General features: G+C 43.2%; 2 protein-coding genes across 3 annotated transcripts in view; one reads left to right on the top strand and one right to left on the bottom strand.

Annotated features, from left to right (window-relative positions):
* smtnb (smoothelin b) overlaps positions 1–17121 on the top strand; it is a 50332-nt gene extending 33211 nt beyond the window's left edge. Inside the window, exons 10-21 of one of the 2 annotated variants that reach the window (XM_084945528.1) lie at positions 1502–2101; positions 3456–3529; positions 10274–10453; positions 10665–10740; positions 10899–10931; positions 11690–11869; positions 12047–12109; positions 12212–12284; positions 12367–12543; positions 12636–12762; positions 12895–13046; positions 15510–17121. In XM_084945528.1, the coding sequence (XP_084801654.1) occupies positions 1502–2101; positions 3456–3529; positions 10274–10453; positions 10665–10740; positions 10899–10931; positions 11690–11869; positions 12047–12109; positions 12212–12284; positions 12367–12543; positions 12636–12762; positions 12895–13046; positions 15510–15663 (1889 nt within the window). In that variant the 3' untranslated portion in view covers positions 15664–17121. Of the gene's footprint in view, positions 1–1501; positions 2102–3455; positions 3530–10273; positions 10454–10664; positions 10741–10898; positions 10932–11689; positions 11870–12046; positions 12110–12211; positions 12285–12366; positions 12544–12635; positions 12763–12894; positions 13047–14435 lie in introns of both variants that reach the window. The other variant, XM_084945529.1, reaches the window with a different exon arrangement.
* Positions 17122–17220: 99 nt separating this feature from the next.
* Positions 17221–21888, bottom strand: selenom (selenoprotein M). Its single transcript, XM_084945530.1, has 6 exons — positions 21785–21888; positions 20981–21153; positions 20246–20281; positions 20013–20047; positions 19848–19926; positions 17221–17843 (listed from the first exon to the last, which is right to left on the bottom strand). The coding sequence occupies exons 2-6, from the start codon at positions 21074–21076 to the stop codon at positions 17613–17615; spliced, it is 477 nt and encodes a 158-aa protein (XP_084801656.1). The 5' UTR covers positions 21077–21153; positions 21785–21888; the 3' UTR covers positions 17221–17612.
* Positions 21889–25598: the final 3710 nt, after the last annotated feature.

Below are 25598 nucleotides of genomic sequence, written 5' to 3'. Positions count from 1 at the left end.
GCTCTCTCCTAGATCTCATGTCATCTCATGTCCTACAAGCTGTGCTATAATTTTGTTTTCCTCTTAAGTGTCACATCTTGTTTTATCTTTGTAAGTATGACTCCAGTAAATATCATCTACTCTAATCCTTAGATATCCCAAACCACGAGCGTTGTACATATCACCTCTAAGTAGGGATGGGTACCGGTATCGGTTCTGACATAAACGGTAGCAACCAGACCGAAAAGCAGCGCACATTTCGGTGCATTATTTCTGTGCTTTTTTTTCCTGAGCTGTGATACACTTTAGATTCTAGCCAATCATTTTACGTTTCCGAGGATAGTAGGCAGGGCCAGGTACGTACGCTCTTTTAGAGCAGAGCAACAGATTAAAAATGCCCAAGGCGAAGCGGTCAAAAGTCTGGCTGTACTTCACAGCAAAATATGCAAACTCAGCAGCCTGCAACAAGTGCTTTAAGCTGATACTGTGATACTGTCAAAGGAGGTAACACCTCAAATCCAATGAAACACCTGGCGACGCATAGCGTTTTTTTTTAAGCCGAGAAATGCGCCGTATTTGATAGCTTGCTGCGAGACCTCACACCGAGCACATCTACTGCGGGTGTGGTGCCTGTTATCGGACCCGGAGTTAGCAACATCCCCCAAAAACACGAAGAGTAGAGTCCTGGCCCCTAGCCCTGCCAGTGTAGCAGAAATGATGACGGATGATGATGGCAGCAGCAGCCGTTCTTCTCTGCGTGAGTAGCTTAATGTTGTTCGTGTGTAATTTACGTTGAGTAGGCTAACCACGTTATTACATTAATGCATGTAAGGTGAACTAGCAAACATCATCATAGCTACATGCTGCTGTCTTCTTGTTTGATGGCAGATACTCCCTTCACCCTGGCCAAAAAGGCTAAAATGACCAAAGAAAAAGTGGAAAACAGCTAAAAATGAGAGGTTTTTGGACAAAGTTTGTGTTTTTTCCATTGTTTAAGCACTGCTTCCAGCCAAGAGTGATACCATATATGCCCTATAGCTGCAGAAAAGGCTAACATTGTTATCTTTTTACAAAAAAACAGCTGAACATGAGAGGTTTTTGGACCAATTTTGTGTTCTCCATTCTTTAAGCACCGGTTTGAGCACCGTTTAAGCACCGGCACCGTTTCAAAAGTACCGGTTTGGCACCGGTATCGGATAAAACCTAAACGATACCCATCCCTACCTCTAAGTGAGAGAAACATTCCCTGAAAAGTCCAAAAATATAGGAACACTGAGAAGGTGAAGCACAAGTTAAGTCAAGTAAAACAAGGGGCTGGAACAAAGACTAAAAATGAGGAAAGAAAAGAGGAATAGGATTTGTAGAAAGCTTTGGAGGTGAAGGAGGGGATTACAAGAGCAATAAGTTGTAACGGTGCTAAATTCAGCCTGGGCAGTGGAGGAGATCCTGGTTACTTATCTCTCCTGTACTGAGCTGTCTCTTTCTTTGATTTAAACTCCCCTCTTTCATTCTGTCTTCACAGCACCCGAGAAGAAAGCTGTTATATCGGAGCAGTTAAGTCGCACCACCTCTGTTCGTGATCGAATGCGCAAGTTTGCAGAACTTGAACAGAGTTCAAATGTCTCATCTTTAAAGAAAACTCCTTTGAGGAATGGTTCCTTCTCCAGCAGCACTGGCCATGCAAATGTCTCCAGAGCTACCGAGCTGTTTACACACTCAGCAGCATCCCTCAGCACATCTGGAGACAGGCCAGCACGGTCACGTGTGGGCTCTGCATCTGCATCCGTGAGTCAGGCCGTGCCTCAGCCAAGAGGCGTGGCTAACAAGTCTCTGTCTTCAGCTGACCAATCGCAGAGCTCCATGGGTGGGATGGGACATCCAGCTCAAAAAGATGCGCACGCCTCCGATAAGTCAAAGGAAGACGGGATCCCAGGGATAGCAGCTGGAGAAAAGGTCACCCAGGGAGAGGCAGACCCAGACATGAAGACCTTCCTCACCATTGAGATCAAGGATGGGCGCACCACCACTTCCTCCTCATCAACCACCAGTAGAGGCAACATTATACCCATCACCCACATGACCCCACGCATCACTCCTAATGCCCTGGTGGGGCAAAGGCAAGGTAGGAGCATCAACCTGGAGCTCACTACGTCCTTAAATGGTCACCAGGAGCAGCGATGGTTGACATAGTGTAGTGTAGAGATTTTACTCTGAGCTACCGCACACTAGTGTTTTTGTTTGGACTCATTAAGGTTGCCAAGCTGACGCCCACGTTATTTCTAATGGACTATATGTCTTTTCTTCCAAATGTCAGCATTAATATCAGCCGCTACAAGGAGTAATCAGATTGAAGGAATAAGGTCACAAGTGGGATAATGTCAAGAGGGGTTTTGTGCATCTGAAGAAGCACATGGATGAGTGGGGATAGATGTTAGAGCTGAGTGTATAAACGGCACGGTCGCACTGAATGGTATTTGTTAGAGCGTGGGCATGTCGGGAGTACGGAGCTGTGGGGTCAACAGAAGAGAACAAACTTGGACAAGAGAAACAGCAACTGGTTGTCTCAGACGAAACTCAATGGGAATATTGTTACAGTGCAAATGAATGAGCCTGCCCGTCCATACAGTACAGGCCTTTGTGTGTCATATTCTGTAGTTATTGTCTGCAACACACTTACTTTTTACAGTCAGTCGTTTGAGTGTGAATTTTAAAATGAGAGAAAAATGCCATCAGAGAGGGAACACATTCACTTTGAATGTGGCTCAACATCTTGATAGTACACTCAGGACAGTTATGTCATGATGTAACAGAGACGAATTATCTGCATGATAGAAAAACATGTCTGGCATCAACTCAGCGCTTTACAGAAGCGTGAGCGCTACGGCTGCTGTTACAGTCTGTCCAAACAAAGATGTCTAAAGCTTCAGCTCTTCTCAGCGACCGGCATCTCAAACCCAAACAGTTTATTTTAAACTCAGTCTGAACACGTGCGATTCCAGCCCGCTCACCACTTACAGCTCCCTCGTACTCCAAGAGCCGCGCTGCGCTCTGTCACGAGCCTCGCACGGCTCTTTTTCATGTCATGTTCGCTTTAATGTTTTTAGGCTCCTTTTTTGGAATCCTGCCTGTCCTGCTCTGAGTAACAGCAGCCTGTTAATGTGTCTCCAGTTTCCTGCAAAAGCACTGCAAACTCTATTAAATGTAGACCGAGCTTTGCTGATTTGCATCAGTCCTGTATTTTATGATATAGCTTTCGTGTGTGCGTGTCTGGATGTGGGAGGAAGCGGGTCACATAGAAATGTGCACACCAGGCCAGTGAAGAAAGTGCTTATGTTAAAGGTGGTGCTATCAAAATTTTCTCACTCTTCAGTCATTAGACTTATGTGCTGTGTATGACACTGTAGTGGTGTGTGTTTGTATTCACCCCAGCTTAAGGTCTTATATTTCTCAAATCTTTGTTTCTCTGTCTGTTTCAGAGTTGACCCTCGGCCTAAGAGCCACACCATTTAAGATCTCTTCCTCCAGCTTCTCCTCTGGACCCTCCATCAAGGTACAAACTGCCTTACAAAATGGTTTTGACAAATGGTCACAAAATTGTGGCTACACATAAACCTGACAGATCTTATCAAGCTTGTGTAACAGGCTTGATAAGACCTGCTATTAATTTATAGTTTGAGCTTTTTTTCATCTTCTGTTTTATTTCCAGCTGACCCAGTTAAATTGCACAGTTTCTGCTGCATTTCTGTTACAACAATCACCTATAAGGTCTGAAAAGCTAGAGAGCCGGGGAGTGAAGGACACCAAGTGTGAGAAAAGGAGGGAGAGGAGGGAAGAACAGTGTTTATCAAACACAGAGCGGGTAGCCAGTCACATCTGCCCTTGTAGGGTATATGAAAGAGAGAAGGAGAGAGAGAGAGAAAGAGGGAGGGAGGGAGGGAGGGAGGTGTTCTGGGTATTCCCGGTTTTCTCTGTAGGTCATGCACGCTGAAAATTATTCAGGAAATGTTTCCTAAATACACCTTCAGTGCTGTGCAAAAGTCTTGAACCACCCCTCATTTCCTTTTTGTAATTTTTAGAAAACCTATTTCTTCAGGCTTTCTAGAGATTTTTTAAAGTTTTCCCTGGACATTGGCTACTTTTTCACTAATTATAAGGCCTTGTAAACATTCAAATGAACATTTTTTTTTTTGCTTTTTAAGCCAGTTAACGGTGACCTATGAGTTGTTCAAGCATGAAACAACATGTAACTCAAGGGATCAACCTGTGTTGTATCTAGACAACTTAGCAAAGAACATTTCTTTATGAAAAATGCCAAAGATAACACAGTTTGACGGATATTAAATTATATTTTTTTCATCAGCATGATTCCAAAAGCACTATTAGCTGAAAACTTGGACTATCTCATCCTGGTGTACAGTGTCTCTCTTATCTTATCTTATCTCTTAAAAAAAACTGTGAAAACTGAACAAGTGGAGGAGAAAACTGGAAGTCTTGGGCCTAACCCCCCACCCCCACTACAGCACTATCTGAAAGTCATTCCCTTACAAAATTGGAAAGAATCCAGGAAAAACCCTGACATGGGACCTGAGAGATACATCTGGCCCGTCAGCTGATCAATCTACTGTGTGCCAAAGCTGCACTGCGCCCATTTCCCATTTTCCTAGCAAAACATAAAGAAATGAGGTGTGGATCAGGCCATTTGCACAGTGCTGCATGTGCACACACTGCACTGATTGGGTGGATTGGTCTTTCCATAGGATTGGAAAGTTACAGCAGTCAGAAATGACCAAACTATAACCTCTGAGGTCTGGGAGAACAGATAAACTCCCATTTGCCTCATTTCTTAAATCCTTCACTCTACCATGAAACGAAGCATCCTAGTTAATGGAGAGTGGGTGATTGAGAGAGGAAAGGCACAACAAACAATGTTCTGCTTACTCTTTAATGGCTTTGTGTCCCACCTCCCCCCGTGTGTTGAGCGCAGTGGTAATCTGATTATGAGATTTTAGAGTAGGTTAATTAGGGCTGGGAAGAGGGTCCACAAGGCTGTGCCTGTGGACCCTCCTTTCAGCATAACGGCTTTCTTATAAAAGACAGATTTTTGCATGAAGAAGATAAATCTTCTGCAAGATGTGAGGTTTATCCTAGCATGCAGGTAATGTCTTTAAGTGCAGCTGTGCATAGGATTACTTCTAAACAGTTACCAGACAACAACTATGCTATCTGTAACTGTTGAGGTTGGTGGATCAGCAATGGGCTCCAGCGACACAGCACAGGTATGACTGCATGCTGGCAGCAGGCAGTGGTTTACAACATCCAGACAGCTGCGTCGTAGTTGTATAAGTTTAACGTAAACACCTTCAGTGAGAAAGCGCAGAGCTGCATTAAGGCTGCTGCTGATATTTCAACAGCTTCTGCTCACCATCGAAGACTGAGCCTCAGTCACCACGCTAATGAGGCTGTGAAAAACAACAGACACCGTTGGTTAAGCTGAGCTCAGAGGTTGGTGGGTTGGTTCAGGCAGATGCAGAGACCACCTGACTTTCTCTGGTTTAGCTTGTGTGTGTGTGTGTAGTGTGTGTAGAGTGCACAGGATGGCGTGCTTTTGAATAAACTCTTCCTGTTTAGTGATGTTAATTGACCAGAGTGGTTTTGAGATGAAACTCTGATCTGTTTGGGTGGTCTGGCCTTCACTTTGGTGGTCTAACCTGAGCACTTGCAATTTATTTCTATCCCAATAAAAGACGCTGATAGCATCGGCTTTTCTTTTCTAGACGATCACTTTTAAATCAGGAGCCATTTGAGAGACCGGTTCAGATCATATTAACAATGAAAAAGTCCAAATACTGAGTGACTTGTAGTTTTTTATTTCGGCTAAGTGCTTGCAGTGTTTCACTACAATGAGAGTTCATTTTAGGTGATGGCTAATTAATGTTGGCTTCTGCTCTAAGTGATCGCAGCTGCTCCTGCCTGTTTTGTCCGCTGTCTGTCCAGGCCTTGAACACAAGTACAAATGATGCCTTAGCTTTATAACCATGGCGATGACAGGACAGTTGGCCTTTCCAAAAGTCGCAGAGATTATTTCAAAGCTCTCGGTCACGCTGGTGGTGCTGCCGCATGAACGTGGACGTCTAGGCTCAAAGTCAGTGGCAGATTGTCTCGCTGTCACACAGAGGGATGAAAACTCTATTGTTAGCATGCTGCCGATCCATGACACATGCTGGGTACACAACCGGTTCATGTGTGTCACAGATTTAAGCTTGGTTGACAGACCGGAGGGTAAAGGCTGGGGATGTACTTAATTAATAGAGTAGAGCGATGTCCTCCATGGGTTGGGCTATTGTTCCTGCTGCTGCTAAGCATTTGTATTCACTCTTCGAGCCCACGTCATTCTCATTTGCTTATCTTTAAATTCCAGAGACTGTTGCACTTTGTCAAATTTCTCCCCAGTTCCAGTCCTCATTTAATCCTAGATCGATGCACTTTACTTTCCGTTTTTATGTTTGTCATCAATGATCACATATTTATCATGAAATGCTTCTGTTCACACTGTGTTCATAGATGCAGTATGCACAGTACTATTTGATTTCTGTACTGTGGTGCAGCAAAACGTCTTTGAGTAACTTCATCTTAAGAAGTTTTAATTTAACACAGAAGTACTTGACATCAGCACTAGCTGATTTGACTTTACCCTTGAACGAAATTTTTGAATTGCTGTCCTTCCTAACATCCTTGCCCAGAGCTCTGAAAACAGGGCTTTACTTCATATCCACAGCATGTCTTGTTTTCTCATGGACCTAAATTCTTCGCCCTCTTCCCAAATCTGGAGCTATATCTTGAATGGTAATCATGCAAAATGGCTGAGCTGATGAATCAGGTTGTATTTTGTTAGAAAGCGTTTAGTAAAGGAGGTGTACAACCAGTGTGCAACCTTTTCACCTCAGCCCAGGCCTAGAGCCACATCTAAATGCCTGCTGCCTGCCAGTGGAGGTGTGAAGGACGTGCTTTAGATAAAAGGAAAGTTGAACTGGGAGGTGTGAGTTTCCTGACTTGTGGTCACTACAATTCCCCCTCTGGCCTCCCCCAGTGCCCCAGATCTAACCAGCTCAGTGGAATAACAGCGGGGCAGGAGATAAATATACACGCCCAGGGCACCTAGAAATAAGTAGGTGTGGGCTGCCTGTGAAACGGGATTTCCTGCATACTCATTGGTTGCAGGGGGGATTTGCTGGGGGTATAAAGGTCATGCATTGTTTTCTGAGAGGACACTTCTATTCTCACTGAGGCATAGGACACAGCCCTGATCTGACACCTCAGGATAAACGTTTTGGAAACTTGTGTGTATTTCAGCAAAGAGGACATTGGCCAGTGTGAGTTAAATTTTGTCTGGCCATGCCTGGAGTGAACCTGGACTTCCTCCCAGCCTCTCAGTCTCCTGAGGCTTTGGGAAGCCCAGACAGTGCTTGTGCTGAGTCTGGCCTCGAAGAAGTAATTGGGGACCTGCTTGCTCAGGATGAAGCTGAGGATGAAGAGGAGCAATTTGGTGTGAAGAAATTTGAGGCAACATTGCGCTGTGCCGTGGGGGAGATCCACAGTGACCTGCAAGCCTTTGGGAAGCGAGTGGATGCCCGGCTGGATGAGGCTGCGGCTGAGGTGGCTCCTCTGGCTGAGACAATTTCCAGGTTGCAGGAGGAGAACCTGAGACTGAGGATTCAGCAGGAAAGGCTGATGAGGCAAGTTGAGGCCCTGTGTCAGGTGATGGGGCTACCTGATCCATCAATGCATGAACTTTACAGCAAAGACTGCTCCAGTTTAATTTCTAATAAAAGCAAAACTTCATCCGGTGGTGCTCCATCCTGCATGCAGGAGACTGGGTCTGAAAAACTCCAGGATGCTTCCAGCTGCACTCCCCAACACTCTCTTTCCAGTGCACTTCAGGAAACCCAAGCACACCGTCTCCTGCATAGTCAGTTAAGTGTACCCCAGGAGCCTCTAACGCCCATCCAGCACTCAGTCTTTCTGTCTCCCAGGACAAACGCACCTTCACCAGCCCCTCACCCGCCAACCTTTGCTACGTGCCGCTCCCTCTCTGCTCCCTCTCTGATGGCAAACATTTCTCTCTGCAACAGCACGGTACTGCTCTGTTAATGATTCTGATCATGATCCCTTTAATTCAGATAAGCCACTTGAAGAATGGGACTGTCGTTTTTGTGCCAGTGTTGCCAATACCTGCGGATCAGCAGACCATTAATTTTATGTGCTGCAGCAGCGATCCCGTGTTCAAACCACATACTCTCTCTGGTCACCTCTTTCAAATCTCTCAGTAAGCTTGACCGTCTCAGCTGACCGTCTCAGCTGCCCGTCTCAGCTGCCACAGAGTTCTGACAGATTGTGTTTATGTGAAGGACTCCACCGCAGTCTGTCACAGAGGTATTCCTGTGCTGTAACACCATGCGTCTCTAATTGTGTCCCGGTTCGCATTCATGGATGCCTGCAAGTGTTCTGTTGAGTGGATGCACTTCCCGGCCGAGGGAAGGATGATTACATTTAGCAGCAGCCTTTTAGTTTGCCATCTGCAGATTGTGTGCCGTGCTCACTTTGGCAGGCACATGAAGATAGAATTGAACGTTTGAAGTCTTTCTTCGGCTTTTTTTTCCCTTTTCATTTATAAAGTTGCAATCTCAAGTTAGAAAGAAAATGCAGGGAAGGAAAGCAGGTCCCGCAAAGCCACTGAAGGCGTTTTTAACTCATGTGGCACAGCGCGTGGCATGTACATTCATGTTTTTCAGAAAAGAGCCTAGTATCAAGACGTCAGGTTAGAAAAGACTGAAAGGCTCTGATTAGATGTGGTCCTCATCTTGAGGCTTGTTTGCTTTTGCTACTGTGTAACATACCCTCTGTGTGTGCACTTGTAACATTTGCAGGGATATTGTACACTTGCAGCATGAGATTCAGTTATTGAACCATGCAGAGTCTAATCTTGTGGAGGCAGCTGGGACCGCCAATCAACTACTTTAAGTCAAGGTGACTGGTTTCCATTAAGTGGTAATCCTTTCAGCAGACCGATGTGATAATGAGGGGTGATCTTATCTGATCGTGTTTCTGTATGTCTTTGCCCAGTTTCAGCTTGTTTTGCCATTTTTTCTATTTATACTTTTTCACCTGGAACTGGTCAAAGCAGTCTCCCATCACAAAAAAAAAAAAAACTATCAAAACAGGCTTTTTTAAAATTCCACAATGACTTGGATGTTTATAGGTACACTTAGGCTTAGTTATACATGACTCGACCACAAAGGTTATCGGGGAGCTTCTCACCCCGTGTGCATTCCCCCTGTGGCCTGACTCAGAGACCTTGTCTGGCTGCATTGCCTCCCAGAACATTCTTCATCGGTCGCGGGCCTCTCAGTCCAGCCTGTCCCATGGGTCAGAACTCTGTGTCCAGAAAAGAGTTGAAAACCAGGGACCACCTTTGATCACCCAGTTCTGTGGCTGAGCTGGGCATTGTCCCTCCCTGCTGAGACCTGGTTTGGCTGGGGGACTTCAGTGGGCAGGACTCGGCGGCTGTGGATACAGATGGGACCAGCTGCCTGAGCTATATCTGGACCCAGAGTCGTTTACAGCAAAAGCATTGAGGCCACAGCTAGAACATATAGTCTGCCACAGGCATTCGGCACCATATGAACATGTAAAAGGAATTTTCTATAGGATTCATGGTAACTCTCAATAATGCAACACATTCCCACGTTCCTCAGCTCTGCTCCTCAGCCCTTAGGAGATATTTTTCCTCTGGACTTTTTTATATAGTAATGCGTTGTCCCTATTTTACAGTGAGAGTAAAGTATTGCATCTGTCACATAAACTCTGGGGTTGGCAGCAGTGTTGTATGATTAAGAAAAATCCATGTGTCAGCAGCACTCCATAAACTAGTGAACAGTAACTTGGCAGGGTTTCTTTTAGCCTCGTGTGCTTATTGTCACTCCCTCGCAGATCATCCCGCTGGAGCTGGTCTAGAGACAAGGAAGTTATTACTGGACAGGAAGTGTCAGATGTACTGTCCCTGCGATGTGTTAGAGCAGCCCTCTGCTTGTTCTGATTACATCTTAAATGTCAGCCACTTTCAAATAAGTTTTCTTTTTTACCCTCCTTCATTTTGGTTCTGGCTCTGGTTTAAGAAGTGTCCTTCCAGTAGCTCGCTGATTTCCAACTAAGGTCACGGTTTTCTTTGGAGTCTATGATAATAAATGTGCTCCCGTTCACGCTCTGTGTTGTGTTACTGTGTTCGTTTTGCGCGCAGATGGAGACGGGGCCCGTCGTCGCTTCTGAGCCAGTGTTTTCAGCTGTCTCGTCTGTCCAGCGTCACGTCCCAGTCATTCCCAATGGCTCTGGCGCTCAGACCAAACCTGCTGAATTCTCCGGGAAACTAACGGCTGAAAAGCTGGCTGCGATCGAGGATGAAGAGCTCCTCGACAAAATGGTACGTCACGCCGGAGCCATAATTCTCAATGATTTAAGTTATTATTTCGATAAAAGTGGTGTTTTGATTCAGGCATGTGGAAAGTTTGTGCATTGACACTAAACCTTGTCACAGCTCTGCATTGTGTGTGTGCAGATCTGTATCATAGAAAGTACCAATTGGGCAAATTTGCATAGAACGACCCCTCATGTTTCCATCCCCTCTTTCACAGCTCGATGAGTCAAAAGACTTTGAGGAGAGGAAGATGATCCGCGCAGCCATGAGAGACCTCCGTAAAAGAAAGAGAGGTAACATCATGCATCTTACTGTTACTCCAAACTGCATTACGGCTTTCTTTTTAGATATTTAAAAGCAGTCAGGCCTGATGATTTCTAATTTTCATCTACTTTTTTGTTATTGTTTATACCTTATCTTGACACGTAATTGCCTTTAATTCTGCCCTCAGAGGCCATGCTGGGATGTACTCAAGAGGAAATGGGTAGGACAGGTGGTGTGCAGTGTGCAATAACAATTTATACTTGCCTGTGTTTGCCTTTTTGTGTGCACACACCCTGTCATTGTGAGACCACAACAATCTTAGATGTGGTTTGTGATGGAGGATATTATGACATTTTTTGGTATCTTGCATGCATCTTGTGTTTTGTTTTTGGCTTTTTTAATGTGTTAAACACTCACCCTACAACAGTTAAGATCTGTTTTTCTGCGGGCACTCACCACATGGTTTCATTAGGCACCTGCTAATGGTGAGCTCAGATTTAGAGTGGATGCGTCAGTGGATTCGGTGGAAATGAGCATGCAAGAGGGCCTCGGTGATCTAGATATTAGACACAATTTAAGTTAGTAAATCATTAATACTGTGCAGTATGTGTAAATGCATGTGTGTTTTCTGAGAAAAACTACAGCCATCAGTGCAGGTACCAGCGTTTTCGACATCGCGGTGTGTATTTGCTCTCTGTGGTCTGTGGTGTTTGCGCAGAACATCTTATTTGACAGCTTTGGCTTGCCTGTTAAGACTCCCACCTGTGGGTGTTTGTGTGCTCAGAAACCCTCACAGTCCCGTGGAAAGAATTCTCAAACATATTGCCTCAAATCTGGAAGGCCTCACTTAATCCAACTTTGTGGCAGTCAGATGAGGTGCTGTCAGCTTATTTAGGACCTCTTGTCCTCCTTCTCCTCCTCCTCTTTTTCCACTGACATCATCTCTCTACCATTCCCGTCTCCTCTCCTCTCCTCCAGACCAGAGAGAAAAGGAGCGCGAAACCCGCCTGCAGGAGCTCCGGCAGCAGAGAGAAGACCGGGTGCAGAAAGGTCGTGCCGGGGTCGGAGCGGGAGAGGTGGTCACGAGCAAAGTGGAGAAGTCGGCAGATGGGTCAGCCGTCGGCCAAATCACCAAAACGAACCGCTTTGCTCAGTCTGGTAGTCTCTAATCTTTCTTAAACCAGCATTTGACTGAAGTAAAACCAAAACAATCTATAAACATTCAAAACAAAGACATTAGCTTGAAAGTAAAAAGAGTAAAATTGTGTTGCATCAAAAAAAATTGATTATAAAGACAGAGATGGTCAATTTTAAAAAGTTTTTGTGTGTTTTCAGATGATGGGAGCAAATCAACACGCAGTACTATTGTCGAGTCCAGTTATGTGCAGAAAACAGACAGTGAGTTTTGCTTGCTGGATTTACAAAAACACATTCACTCGAGTGCATTGCATTTTTTTTCTTAATCTTCTCATTAATGTGTCCGTGTGATTGTCGTTCTAGGAGGGACAGTCCAGTCAAAATCATTCAGCTTCACCTCTTCCACCTCCACTAACACGAGCAAAAAAATAGGAAGGTTGGTCACGAGGCATTTGTACTGTTAACTACAGCAGATTTAAATATCTGTGCACTCTCTCAAATTAACCTCCTGCGCTCAGTGTGTTCGACCGCGAGGACGACGCGTCGTCGCGAAGCGGCAGCGGCGGGTTGGCCGCCATCGAGCGAAGGCAGGCGGAGAGGCGCAAGGAGCTGATGAGGGCTCAGACGCTGCCGAAGACATCGGCCATGCAGGCCCGCAAAGCCATGATAGAGAAGCTGGAGAAGGAGGGAGGCAGGTAAGAATAAACAGAAAGGTAGTGCTACCAAAGAAAGAAAAGGAGCAGATGGAGGCATGTAAATATTAACACAAAACTGACTTTTCTTTTAGCCCTGGAAATCAGGCGGTGGCCAAGGTAAACAAAGTCCAGCGTTCCACCAGCTTTGGCGTACCCAATGCAAACTCCATCAAGCAGATGCTCCTCGACTGGTGTCGTGCCAAGACCCGCTCATATGAGGTGAGCCAGCGATCCTCCACGCTAAGTGCTCATTTTTAATCTTGAACCTGAGCTGAGATGATACTTTGGGAAAGTTTCCACTGCTTATCCATCCCCGTCTGCGTATCTCTTTTGTTTCTTTTCTTTCGTCAGCATGTGGATATTCAGAATTTTTCATCCAGCTGGAGCAACGGCATGGCGTTCTGTGCCCTGGTGCACAATTTCTTCCCCGAAGCCTTTGACTACAACTCCCTGAGCCCGAGCAACCGCAGGCAAAACTTTGAGGTGGCCTTTAGCGCTGCAGAGTGAGTACACGCTGAAGACAGGTTCTTCCTAACATTTGCAGTGACTGTAGGAAACCAATGGAAGAACTACTGTGTTAGGCCTATAGGTGTAGAAGTGATGAGCCAGTTTGATTCGCTGCCCCGCTCCCCTTTATTCTGTGTCGCTGTATGCCGGCATTTGCAGACCAGCGGTATGGGAAAACTTCTCGACCGATGTCCTGCTTTCCCCCTTTCTCCCAGGTTTATCAAAACCCCACTCATGACTGAGCCCATTACTACTCTAATACCTCTGCCTCTAAACCTCCACTCTTCCCTCTTCTATGAGTAACCGCTCTGACACCCCAATCTCCTCCAAACCAGATCCCCACGGGCAATCCCACTCCAAACAGCAAACAGGTTAAAAAAAAACAAAAACAAAACTTCTAAGCTCGCCTCTGTGCCTTGAGTCATGTCCCTCTATTTTAGTCTAAAACTCTTTCCTCTCCTTGTTCTTTTCTTTTTCAAATTCCTCTTTTATGCCACCAGTCTTCACTTTTGGTACCCCCACCCAGCTGTGTGTGCATCTTCACATGCTCCTACCAGGATAATGTAACGCTGAGATATCTCAAGTAGTGAATCGTACTCAGCACTGTGCTGTCACTCAGCCACAGCCCCACCCACTCCCCCAGATCTTCTCACCTTTGTGTTGCACTATCACTCACCTCCCCGGGCACTCCAAATCCCCGCCAATAGTTTATGTTTACTATCTGGATTCTTGATACGCACTCAAACACACACTATACTGTGCACCAGTGTGGTTGTTTTTGTTAGTCACTCTGTCGTTGTAACTTTGTTTTTTTTTGTGTGTGTTTTTTGCAGAATCCACGTTGTTTTTTTTTTCATCGTGTCTCGTATTTCACATTGATTATGGTTAAAAAAAAACAACAACAACAAAAACATCCTCGTCTCAGTGCACAGAAAAAAACAACAGCAAACAAAAAGGCTAAATGAGCATCGCCTGGCGCTCATTTGACATTTTGTTTTGCCTTTGTGTGTGTGCGTACGTGTTTTTGTCACGCACTGTATGTATGTACTGAGATGTTCATGAAGCATGTCAGCTCATGGATATATTTGTGAACACAGAATGTAATGTGATTGTTTTTTCTTTGTGTTCTTTCTCACTCCTTCTGTTTTTGTTTTTCACTGGCTGCTCACTGCTTTCTGTTTTTTTTCCCACTCCTATTTCCTCATTTTCCCACACTCTCCATCTCTTTGTCTACTCTCTCCGTCCCGTTCCTTCTGTGTCTTTTTATCTGTCCTTTGCCTGTTGTGTTTCCTGTTCTCTCCACGTTGTTTCTGTCTTTTTGGGTCCTTTCCTTCCTCTCCCTATTCCCTTCCTCTACCCCCTTCCCCCGCTGGCCGGGGGCGCAGGAAACTAGTGGACTGTCCCCAGCTGCTGGATGTGGACGACATGGTGAAGATGCGTGAGCCAGATTGGAAGTGTGTGTACACGTACCTGCAGGAGTTCTACAGGGGTCTGGTGACGAAGGGCCTGGTTAAAACCAAAAATTCCTCCTAGAGTTGCACCCCAGCTAAAACTGAGCCTATGGTGAGAGAGGGGACGAGCTTGTGAGGGAACCGCACACACTCTGTGGTTCCCGACAGACTTAAAATGTAAAACACAGAAAAACTCCTTTATTGGCTTCTTTTGGATATTTGATGCTTCATGTTAATCTGAAGCTCCAAAGTACCAAACATGGTGTGTGTGTGTGTGTGATAGCATGTGTGTATCTGTATTCTGAGACTATGGCTCAGGCAGAGGGCCAGGACCATCTGCAGATCAGTGCTTTAAAAGGAACTGCCAGATCACAACGTTTCAAACAGAGTTAAGGTAAAAAAACAGAGAAGGATGAAGCCTGCTTTGTGCACCAAGTTTTTATCAAGTGTAAGGTTACAGGTGTTTATGCACTTGGCTTGTCAAGCCTTGCAAAGATACTCTAATAGAAATAAAGTGCAGAATGATTTATGTCCACAGTTCCTGAAATTACTGAAAAAATGTTACGTTGTTGACGTTTATTATCTCATCGGCCCATCTGCTGTTTTTAGGTGCTTTTTCTCTTTGTGGGATTTCTCAGGGGGGTTAGAGTGTGAGGAGATGTTGCCACCTTGTGGTTACACTCTGCATAGCTCACACTGGAGGTCTCAGTTCTTAAAACTGTTTATTGAAATGCCCAACATTACCCAAGTTTATTTATACAGAGCTTTTAAAGGGTCCATAATGGTTTAGAGCAAATGTGCCAAAGACTCTAGCACACTAAACAGCTTTGGAAAATGTGAAGAGCAGCAAAGTTTCTACTGTTAAAGACCTCCTCCATGGCCATTTAAGAATCATCTATTTGAAAAAGAAAAAAAAACTTGTAGTGAACATGATGATTTCTCCTTCCCAGCTGGTCTTCTGTCTGTTCTGCTTTCTCATGCACGCTGTCCTGTACGCCTGTTCCTCAGGACCCACGCCAACTGCATGCCTTTGCTGGAGGTGGAAGACATGATGATCATGGGTAACAAACCAGACTCCAAATGCGTCTTCACCTACGTGCAGTCTCTGGTCAACCACCTGCGCAGATATGAGATGTCCATGGGTCGGCCCTGTGACCTCTGACCTGTTTTTGGGCTCCCACCCCCCCCACCCCCCACCCCAACCTTCACCTGATGATGGCCTCCACTCTGACAGCAGGCTAGGTCAAACAGTTGCACATCTCTGATGGTCGGCTTGGGGATTGTAAGCGTGTGTGCGTGTGTATGTATCAGTTAAAATCAGCTTAAAATGTCTTCCGGCAGTGATAATGTGTGTTGCTTATTCTGGACACACACACACTGTCGACACAAAAGTCTACCGTTCTCCAGTAAGAGGTCAGCAGCAGCATGATTCTTAAAAAGACCCCTTTGTTTTAAAAAAAAAAAAAACTCCAAGTAATATTCAACAGGCAGTAGTTTGATCACATTGCTGTTGTACTGAGAAACGGCTCAAGAGGGAAAAAAGAAAAATAGTTTTCTAGTATTTGCAGTTTTTTGCAGTATTTGTACATGCGTTTTTCTCTGCTACACTTTTGTAAGTACTGTAATGTGTTTGCACTTCTCTCAGTAATCTCACTGAAAAAGAAAAAACTTATTATTTCTATTCAATTTTGGTACTTTTACTTTTTTTTTTTTAACCAAACTCATGTTGCTTGAAGTGTTTTAATTAAGTTATTTTCATTTTGATGTAATTGATGAGTATAAGGATTCTTATTACATGAGCACAGGGATTTTCTGCCTTTGTTATTCAAATGGATTCAACATCGTTGCTGTAATCTCACTTTTCTGAAGTCCAAACAGCTACTGAGGACATTTACTGGACATTTGATCCATCCTGTATGACCACACCACCACCATCATCATCATCACCATCATATAAGTATGGATGAAAGATGCTAGCTGTTAAACTGAGGTTTGGATTTTTTTGTATTTCGGTACAAAGAAGTCATTCAGCTGATTTGTGTCATTACTGGCTGTTTGGTGGACAGCACACACACACCTCCCACCACCGCTGCATTGCCCTGCCACACACATTCTCACACAGCTCTGTTAGAGGGCTCCTTATTTATGCTTGAGTAGTTTTTAATACGGTTAACGCTGGTGTGTACATCGTGCTTTTAAAAGGTTTTGTCGATAAGCTTAAGATGCCACAATGTTATATTTTCTTGTGTGAAAGCCGGCTTTCAGTACAAACATGAGGATTCATGACTGATAACCAGCCAACTGTATATTTAACTAAATGTAGCTAAGAGAAAACGGGACAAAAAATAATTTTAAATGAATATTTTATTTCACTTGTAAAAAAATTTGGGTTTCTACGAGAAGAAAATTTGGTTTCAGAGTTGATTTAAAAGAAGCTTATTTCTTAGATTTGAGAGATTATTTGAGAACTATCTGCTGCTGACAAAAAAAAAACTTTCATGAAGCAGTGGAGTATTGTATGTGTGTATGTGTGTATATATATATATGAGAGCTAAAACACATTATTTCATTTTTCTGTGCACCACAGTTAAATGTGAAATAAACCAATTTGAGAAACAAACGTGTGTTTGTGGGATTATTGCTTTGAAGACTATCCATGGTCCCGGCAGCGTGGGATATCTGCACACAAACACTCAGCACAACAAGAGCCAGAGCACACTTCTTTTTAAAAATGGTTTACTTTCCATGCACTTGAGTCTTTTTGTGCACATCAGCCCAACCCACCAGAACACGCAGCATCAACCCCAGGCCAGTCAGACGATTTTCAGCCTGAGGCTTCATTTAGTTTCACAGTAGGTCAGAGGCAATCACAGACACACAAAAGAGCTCAAACGAGGCAAAGATCATTACGACAGATGACAACACAATGGACAGTGGCATAAAAAAAAGGTGCAAATTCAGACTGTGGAGCGTCTACAAAGGCCTGCTGACGGGCTCATCTGTAATCTGCTAGGCTCTAAAATTACAAACATTTCTGTCACCTGTGATAATCAGCTGGTCGTGGAGCAGCTAAGGGAGCTAGAGGGGTACTGTTACTGCTGATGTCTACTCTTACAGGTCAGTGTGTTTGACTTCTGTGCTGGGCTCTGAGGAGCCACTCTCTGTGGCTATAGATGAAGCAGAAGGCTGGTAGGCAGGCTCATTTTTGAACGGGCTGTCTTTGGCAGGAGAGAAGCGGAACTCCTCTGGCACCTCGGCCTCGGCCTGAGCCTTCTTGTAGAAACCCAGTTTCCCCAGCAGCTCATTTATCTCAGAGCGGGTCATGTCAGACAGGGCGACGCGCTGCGGAGGAAATGCACTTGTTATAAAAGGACCATTAAACTGTGAGCTAAACAAAAGACACTGATCTGCGATATATTAATAGTGCAGTAAAGCTAAGCTGAACATTGATGGGTTTAAAGAAACCTGAAAAAACATTAAACCTGCACAAATGAATTATGTGTCGTGTGAAAAGATCACTCGTGATGATGAAACTACAAAGCTCTGAAACATTTTACATTTCTTTTGGATCCTTGTTACAGTTTTCTGGCCAATGTGCTGCTCTTCTTAATGTCATAACAGACGTTTGTATTTATACAACCCATTTAAAAGCATGGGAACTGGCCCAAAGAGCTTTCCAGTGGAGGCTGATTAACAATGCAAACATACAAGACGTCACAGGAAGGAACAACAGGTGCAAAAAAAAAATGCGATAAAGGCTGTTAACCACAACAAATACAGGAGTTAAGAAAAAATAAGGCTATATAAAAGATATGGCTGAAGTTAAAAACACAATAACACCTGAGAACGGGGAAAGTAAAAAGGAGAAAAATCTGATTAAATCATGAGTACTTTAAAATTTAAAAGAAGCCACAGATCAAACAAAGTGATCTGCGAGTCATTTCATTGAAATGCTCCCAGCATTTACAAAAATATTACACTTGAAAAACACTTTAGGGTTACAATTTATTTCCATGTTCAAATAAAACATTATCCGAACTATTACATCTTCTCGAATATTCAGTTCAACAATTTTTTTTGTTTGCTAAGTGATAAATAAGTTCGACCACCACAAAAATGCTCATCCCCACAGTCAAATATAGTGATTCAATGCTGTATTTTGACCCCAAAAATATGCTTTTTACCATTTAAAACGCCATAATATGACTATCACATATATTTTAAACATGACACAACAAAGCTGAACTTGTGTAACTGTGGTGGTTTATCTGAATTCCTCTCTTATTTAATAATTTGAAGCTTTTAGTTAAAGTCACTGGTGTTTCTCATTTTACTTTTAGGGAAGTGCAAAATAAATAAATTGATTAAATGACAGAACTGAATGAATATGAAGTGACTGACAGCATGTGGTTCAGTAGCAGCTATTTTTAAAAAACATTGATGTAACCTTCATGAGTAAAAGCTCTTGGCAACACTAGTGACTCCCAATTACACAAAAACATTACAAGCTGTTCAAAGGTTTTGTTTCTGGAGTAAAATTTTTGTATTTTATGCAAATTCTAACTGTTCTGTATCATTATCAATCTTTTTATCAAGTACGTCTAATTTGGGTGTCTTATATCTCAGCAGATGGTTCACTGCGCCACTGTTTTTTTGTCACATAAAATAAAACGTGTCATATTTGACCAGATAATTTCACAGCCATTGAATTTTGTTACACTTAAGGCTTAACATATGAAGGATTACTTACTTTTAACTGTATGAAATTAATAAGACAATCTGCTGATTTGTTGCACGATTATTATAACCGACTACGTGGCTGAAGAGCCTGAGGAAATAATATTCATTAAAACGCCTGAAGGCTTGCAGACGGAGTAAGGAAACACCGTTGAGGAAAAAATAAAATAAGAATCACAGCACAACCAGGCTTTGAGGAAATTTGGAAAAAAAAAAAGCTGTCATTTTTGTAACTAAATAGTCAGTTAAGTAATAATTTAGTTCAAGTTTAAATGTTAGAAGTAAATTCTTGTCATATCAAAGTGGGATATATCTGTAGAATGAGCTGTGCTCTGCAGATTTCTTGTTTCCTTCTGAAGTTATTTTAATCCAAAAGACGGGAAAAGCTCAGAGCCTGCTCAGCGGTCACAGGACGCCTGTTTGTCATCATTTCAGCTGTAATCTCTTCGAGTAATGATGTCAAGTGTTGGTGGTTTGTGGTGAGATGCTTTATTTCAGTTGTTAAACTGATTCTGACATTCAGCACAAACGAGTGTCATATTTGCTGCAAGTAAACAACAAATACAATTTACAAAAGTAAAATAAAAGAAAGGCACAACACACACTTACGTCCAGCTCTTCATAATAATGGTTCAGGAGGACAAGCTCAGGGTCTGCGCCAGGAATGTGCTTCATCACCAGGTTATGGCTGAGGTGGTGCTCAGGGATTAAACAGCGTGCAGTTTATGAGCAGATATTTCTAAAGAGTAACAGTGCACTTCAGTGAAAGGATACTAAAGAGGAATATCCTGGATCACAAAGGCTTTGACCTGCAGACAGAGGTTTGGATTAGTGTTTTCCACTCAGTTTGGGTTTCAGTGGCAAATCTGTCAGGGATTATGTGAAACTCTAAACTAAAATGTTCCTCAGAGAGAAAAAACTTCTAGGCAGGAGTAAGGCTTTAGCCTGCCTCTGACCCCTGGCTCTCAGTGTTTTGTTGCTTTTGTTCACATAACAGGGCAACTTGCCTCTCTGAGCCTGTTCAGCTGTCATCCACCACACGTCTGAGGAAAGACAACAACACAAGAAACAAGAAAAAGTTACATGCAGAGCTCGTGTTTCAGAAATGGGGCTTTACAAGAACTGGAAACATGATTACTGAACACACGTCATCTGCAACTGTAATGCATCTTTATACAGAAAAAAAATAATTTATGTGCTGGTATCACTTGCAAGCTTTTACTTTGAAGAACGCTCCAGGGAAGGCTACCCGACCTATTTTTGCTGATATCTGAGCCTCAGGTATAAGGCGTGACTAACACTACAATAACAACAGATCATGATTTGCTTCAGTGATGCTGGCAAGTAGGTGACTGGGTGACACCCTGGGGGAAACTGCACAGATCTCAAAAGAAAAAGGTGTAGAGTTTCAGTCTTTGTGTAGGACCGCCTGTTACACACCCTGTGCCCCCCTTTTAAGCTTCCACCAAGTCACTTTGTGATGACGATTTTAGGGTTACTAAAATAGTAACAATGTGAATTAGAGACCGTGTTCTTCATTAGATCGCAGGCCATTCAGGCACGGAGGCATCCATTCAGCTTAGTACACATCTGTCCTGCTCACGCATGCGCCCAATCCAAAAATGTTTAAAAGCAGGGCACCCATTCACACGTTTAAACGAATCTGATAATTGGCCCTGACACGATTATTCCCGTGTTCTTCTTTATGGGGAGGATTATGAAAAAATAAAGCCTTATGTTACCTCCACCCTCGCTCTTGCCAGCCCCTCCAGCTTCTTCAGATCCACATCATAAGCCGAGGCGCAGTGAAGTAAACTGGCCAACACGATCAGCCACATTTCTCCTGCTTCAGATCGAGGAGCCGCACTCGCTCTTCACCGGGACCAGTACCTGCAGATGATTGAAGGTAACCGAGCTATGGAAGAGGAGGGAGGAGAGATGATGAGCAGCTATGTCACGTCCGGACCTTTTGCCACGTCAAATATTTTTGTGGCGGAGAGAGGAGGAGGCGTGGATAGCGCGCTCATTGGTTATCCCAGACTTCCTTAAAAGAAATGAATCCTATGGATTTCATGTGCGCTCTATAGGCTGTCACAGGCGGTGTAATTGTAGAGATGGACAACGGAAAGAGCTCTGTTATTGTCTGCGTGCTCTTCTTCTTTTCTTTTTTTGATGCCCTTTTGTGCAAAGTGACACATGCGCCGTGTTACATTAATAACAGCATAATTTTAAATTCCTAAATGCACTGGATTACATGGTAGACTGATCCTGAGGGTGAACTATGCAAAGTTATTTAGCCTGTGTAATCTTGGATTTAGGAGGATTATAGAAGATCGATTGTTGTAAAGGATTGTGGTTGAAAAACTCAGAGTCCCGTGAAGGAAATGTGATATTTACCAAGTCAAGGACTATTTAATGAGTCACAACCCTGTGTGGGAGCAGACTTTTCAGGTGTCTGATTCCCGCACTACAAAAGTTCTCACAGTGACCGGTGAGCGCTGAGCTCAAGAAATATTAGATCCGAATATGAAATAAATCCAACTTACTTGTATTTTACCTTCTTTCGCTGTTCTCCTGTGTAAATATAAAGGATCAATCTTCCTATATAAACATTTCTGGGAAGAAGAAAAACTGGAGCTGTTTGCTGTGTTTGCACTGCTCTGTTTCCGGGGTTAAAGCAGGTGACGGTATGTAAACCATTAGTTGAAACAACAGGAAGGAGGAGGACCTCCCCTTGAGTTAAGAAGGGTGTCAGGTTTACAATCTCACTTGAAAAAACCGTGGAAATAAGTTGCGCCAACATCAATGAGGTAAACTACAACTTCACAGCTTACCTCCATGAACTCACTGTGCTGTTGATCAGCTTCTTTGTTTTCAGGATGTCCCTTTCGGGACTGCTGTGCTGAGACTTCTTACACGTCAAGTGAAGCTCATTTGTGTGAAACTCGTTTATAAATAGACTTCACTGGTGCCACCGGTGACAGATAAGTCAGTCACAACACTGGGACAAATGTTATGTTTTTATCAGGGCTGTCAGTCAATTAAAATATTTAGTCGCGATTAATCGCATACTTATCAATAGTTAACTCAAGATTAATTGCAAATTAATCAGACTTGTTTTTTAAATCTGTTCTAAAGAAACTTTAACAGCATACTCTTCATGTTTCTAATACCCTTAACAGTATGGGAGTGAACAAATATACTTGCTTTATGCAAATATGTTTTTATTGCAACAATTCAAAACAATGAAAAGTCCAAAATACTCTTCAGAAAAACCTCAAAGGTACTGAATGCTCAAAAATATGCATAAAGGAAACTTAAGCATATACTCCCACACAAGGTAACTATTTAATTTACCATTAGACAGTTAAGGCTCACAAAACATATTCCCATCTAAGTGGGATCAAAACAGGGAGACACAATACACATTAAAAATAAAAATACAATAAATAAAATGCATATGTAACTGGGGGAGTGTAATACATAAGCCTATAAAGTGCAGTTAGGCTATACCTTAATACTTCCAGTGTCTTTGACTAAAACAGTTTGGCTATACTTCTTGTTGCTCTCCAGTTGTATTTAGCAGAGGCTGAGCAACGCAAGCCGCTTCCTTTGTCTGTTTTTCTAACAAAACATGAACATGGAAACACCACAAAGGAGAAAAAAAGAAGAAGAAAGAACTAAAACCATACAGTGCATGGTGTTACGCAGAGAGGCGCGGTGAGGGAAACATCAGACTTCACTCTATCTTAACTGAAGTAATTGCTTTATTGTCTCTTGCCAACATCATGCACATACAGACAGCAACTTCTCAAAATGGCCCCCAATTTCCTGCTCCCTTTAAGTACTCTAAAGGCCACGCCTTCTCAATTCAGCCTGGCCTATAAAAGAGCTGCAATTGAGGCAGGCCTCCTCTTATCCTGAGGGATGGAGACATCATAGCAGTAACAGATGAGGAAAAAGCAAATGTGTTGGCAATAACTTTTGTTAAAGTCCACAGTTCAGGCAATGTTAGTGAGGAAGGGCGACGAGGAAGAGACATGACTATTGCAGAGAATAGAGGCTTAATGGACCTGGTAGGGGATACAGATGATTCATTAAATATCCTTTTTACAGAAATCTAAATGATCAGCACCGGGAAAAGATCAGGTATGCTATACCATGTTAAACCAATTCAGTGAGTCAGCTAAAGATCTTTTGTTAGGGTTGTATAACAGAGTTTGGGAGGGTGGGAAACTGCCGCAAAGCTGGAAGGAAGCTGTGGTGGTACCCATACGGAAACCTGGAAAGGATGTCACAAATCCAGGAAATTTTAGACCTATAGCATTAACATCGCATGTTTGTAAAGTGATGGAGCGTATGATAACTGAAAGATTGACATACTATTTGGAAACTAGAGGATTTATCTCTAAATATCAAAGTGGGTTTAGAAGAGGGAGGAATACTATGGATCCAGTTTTATGTTTGGAACATGAAGTTCGAAAAGCACAAACAAACAGCGAGAGTGTAGTTGCGGTGTTTTTTGATATAGAAAAGGCCTATGATATGATGTGGAGAGATGGCCTACTAATTAAACTCTGTAAATTGGGTATTAGGGGGAGGATGTACGGGTGGACAATGGATTTTTTAAAGGGGCGACATATTCAAGTGAGGATTGGGAAGGTTTTCTCTGAAAGGTTTTTGGTAGAAAATGGTACACCTCAAGGGAGCATAGTGAGCCCTATGTTATTTTCTTTGATGATAGATGATGTGTTTAATGATATAGAGGCAGGGGTGGGATTTTCACTTTTTGCTGATGATGGCGCAATATGGAAGAGAGGGAAAAATATAGAGTATATTGTGAAGAAACTGCAGGGAACAATTAGAAGAGTCGAAGAGTGGTCTTATAAGTGGGGTTTTAAATTTTCGGTTGATGAAACTAAGGTGATGTTTTTTACAAGGAAGAGAGTTGGTAAAGACATCAAGCTTAAGTTGTATGATCAAGAATTAGAAAGGGTGAGTAAATTTAAGTTTCTTGGATTGTGGTTTGATGAAAGGTTAACATGGGCTGCACATATTCAGAAGGTGGTGGACAAATGTAAAAAAGTGTTGAATATAATGAGGTGTTTAGTTGGGAGGGACTGGGGAGCGGATAGGAAGTCTTTGAGGGCCATATACACTGGGTTGGTCAGATCACTGTTGGATTATGGGTGTGTAGCATATAACTCAGCAGCAGACACAACTCTGGAAAAGTTAGACCATATTCAGTATCAGGACTACGAATTTGCACAGGTGCATTTAAAACAACTCCAACAGCAGCTTTACAGGTGGAGATGGGAGAGATGCCATTAGGACTGAGAAGGGAGCAGCTTATACTTAATTATTGGGCTAATTTACAGGGCCACGGGCAGGATCACCCAACGCATGAAGTACTTAAACCTTGCTGGGAGAAAGAAAGGAGGGAAAAGAAGAGCTTTGGATGGATTGTGGGGAGACAAGCAACAGAATTTAATCTGGATCAGTTAAACATTAGTCACAGAGTGCCGTTACCGGCAGTACCTCCATGGCTACTTCCTGATGCTACAGTAGACTTAACATTGTTGAACAAGAAGAATGAGGATAAGGCATTTACTTTGAACTCTCATGCGGTACAGGCTTACATTGACCACTATTATAGTTATGTTCAAATATATACAGACGCCTCAAAGAACACAACCGGTCAAACCGGTGTTGCAGTTGTGGTCCCAGAGTTTTCGGTGGAAATGGGTAAAAGGATTAGTGATGGGCTTTCTGTATACACTGGGGAAATGATCACAATATTATTAGCTGTTCAGTGGGTGGAAGACGTGAGACCATTACATGCTGTCATTTGTTCAGATTCAAGTTCATCATTGGTCAGTCTACAGCACAGTCACTCAGACAGTAGAGCAGACGTTTTGGCGGAAATTCAGGAGTCACTTTTCCGGATACACATGATGGGACTTGCAGTTGTGTTTTCATGGGTTCCAGCGCACTATGGAGTATGGGCGAATGAAAAGGCAGATATGGGAGGCCGTAAAACATGGGGTGGTTGACATGGCTGTTAGTTTTGGCCAAGCAGAGATAAGGAGTATGGTAAGGCAAGATATGAGAGCAAGATGGCAAAAGCAGTGGGAGGAGGAAAGGAAGGGACGATGGTTGTATAAAATTCAAAGGAGGGTGGGAGGAATGAGAAACGCAGGACGGACTAGGAGGGAGGAGGTGATCATATCCAGACTGAGATTTGGACATACTGGCTTGAATAATACATTATTCATGATAAGGAAACATAGTACCGGAAAATGTGATTACTGTGGGGTAGAGGAAACTATAGAACATGTCATGTTGCAGTGTCAGAGGTAT

The sequence above is a fragment of the Perissodus microlepis genome, chromosome 12, assembly GCF_051167445.1.
Source record: "Perissodus microlepis isolate ML-2025 ecotype Zambia chromosome 12, ASM5116744v1, whole genome shotgun sequence".
Classification (NCBI taxonomy): domain Eukaryota; kingdom Metazoa; phylum Chordata; class Actinopteri; order Cichliformes; family Cichlidae; genus Perissodus; species Perissodus microlepis.
The sequence above is the reverse complement of the archived record's forward strand: the minus strand, read 5'-3'. Positions and strand labels throughout refer to the sequence as shown.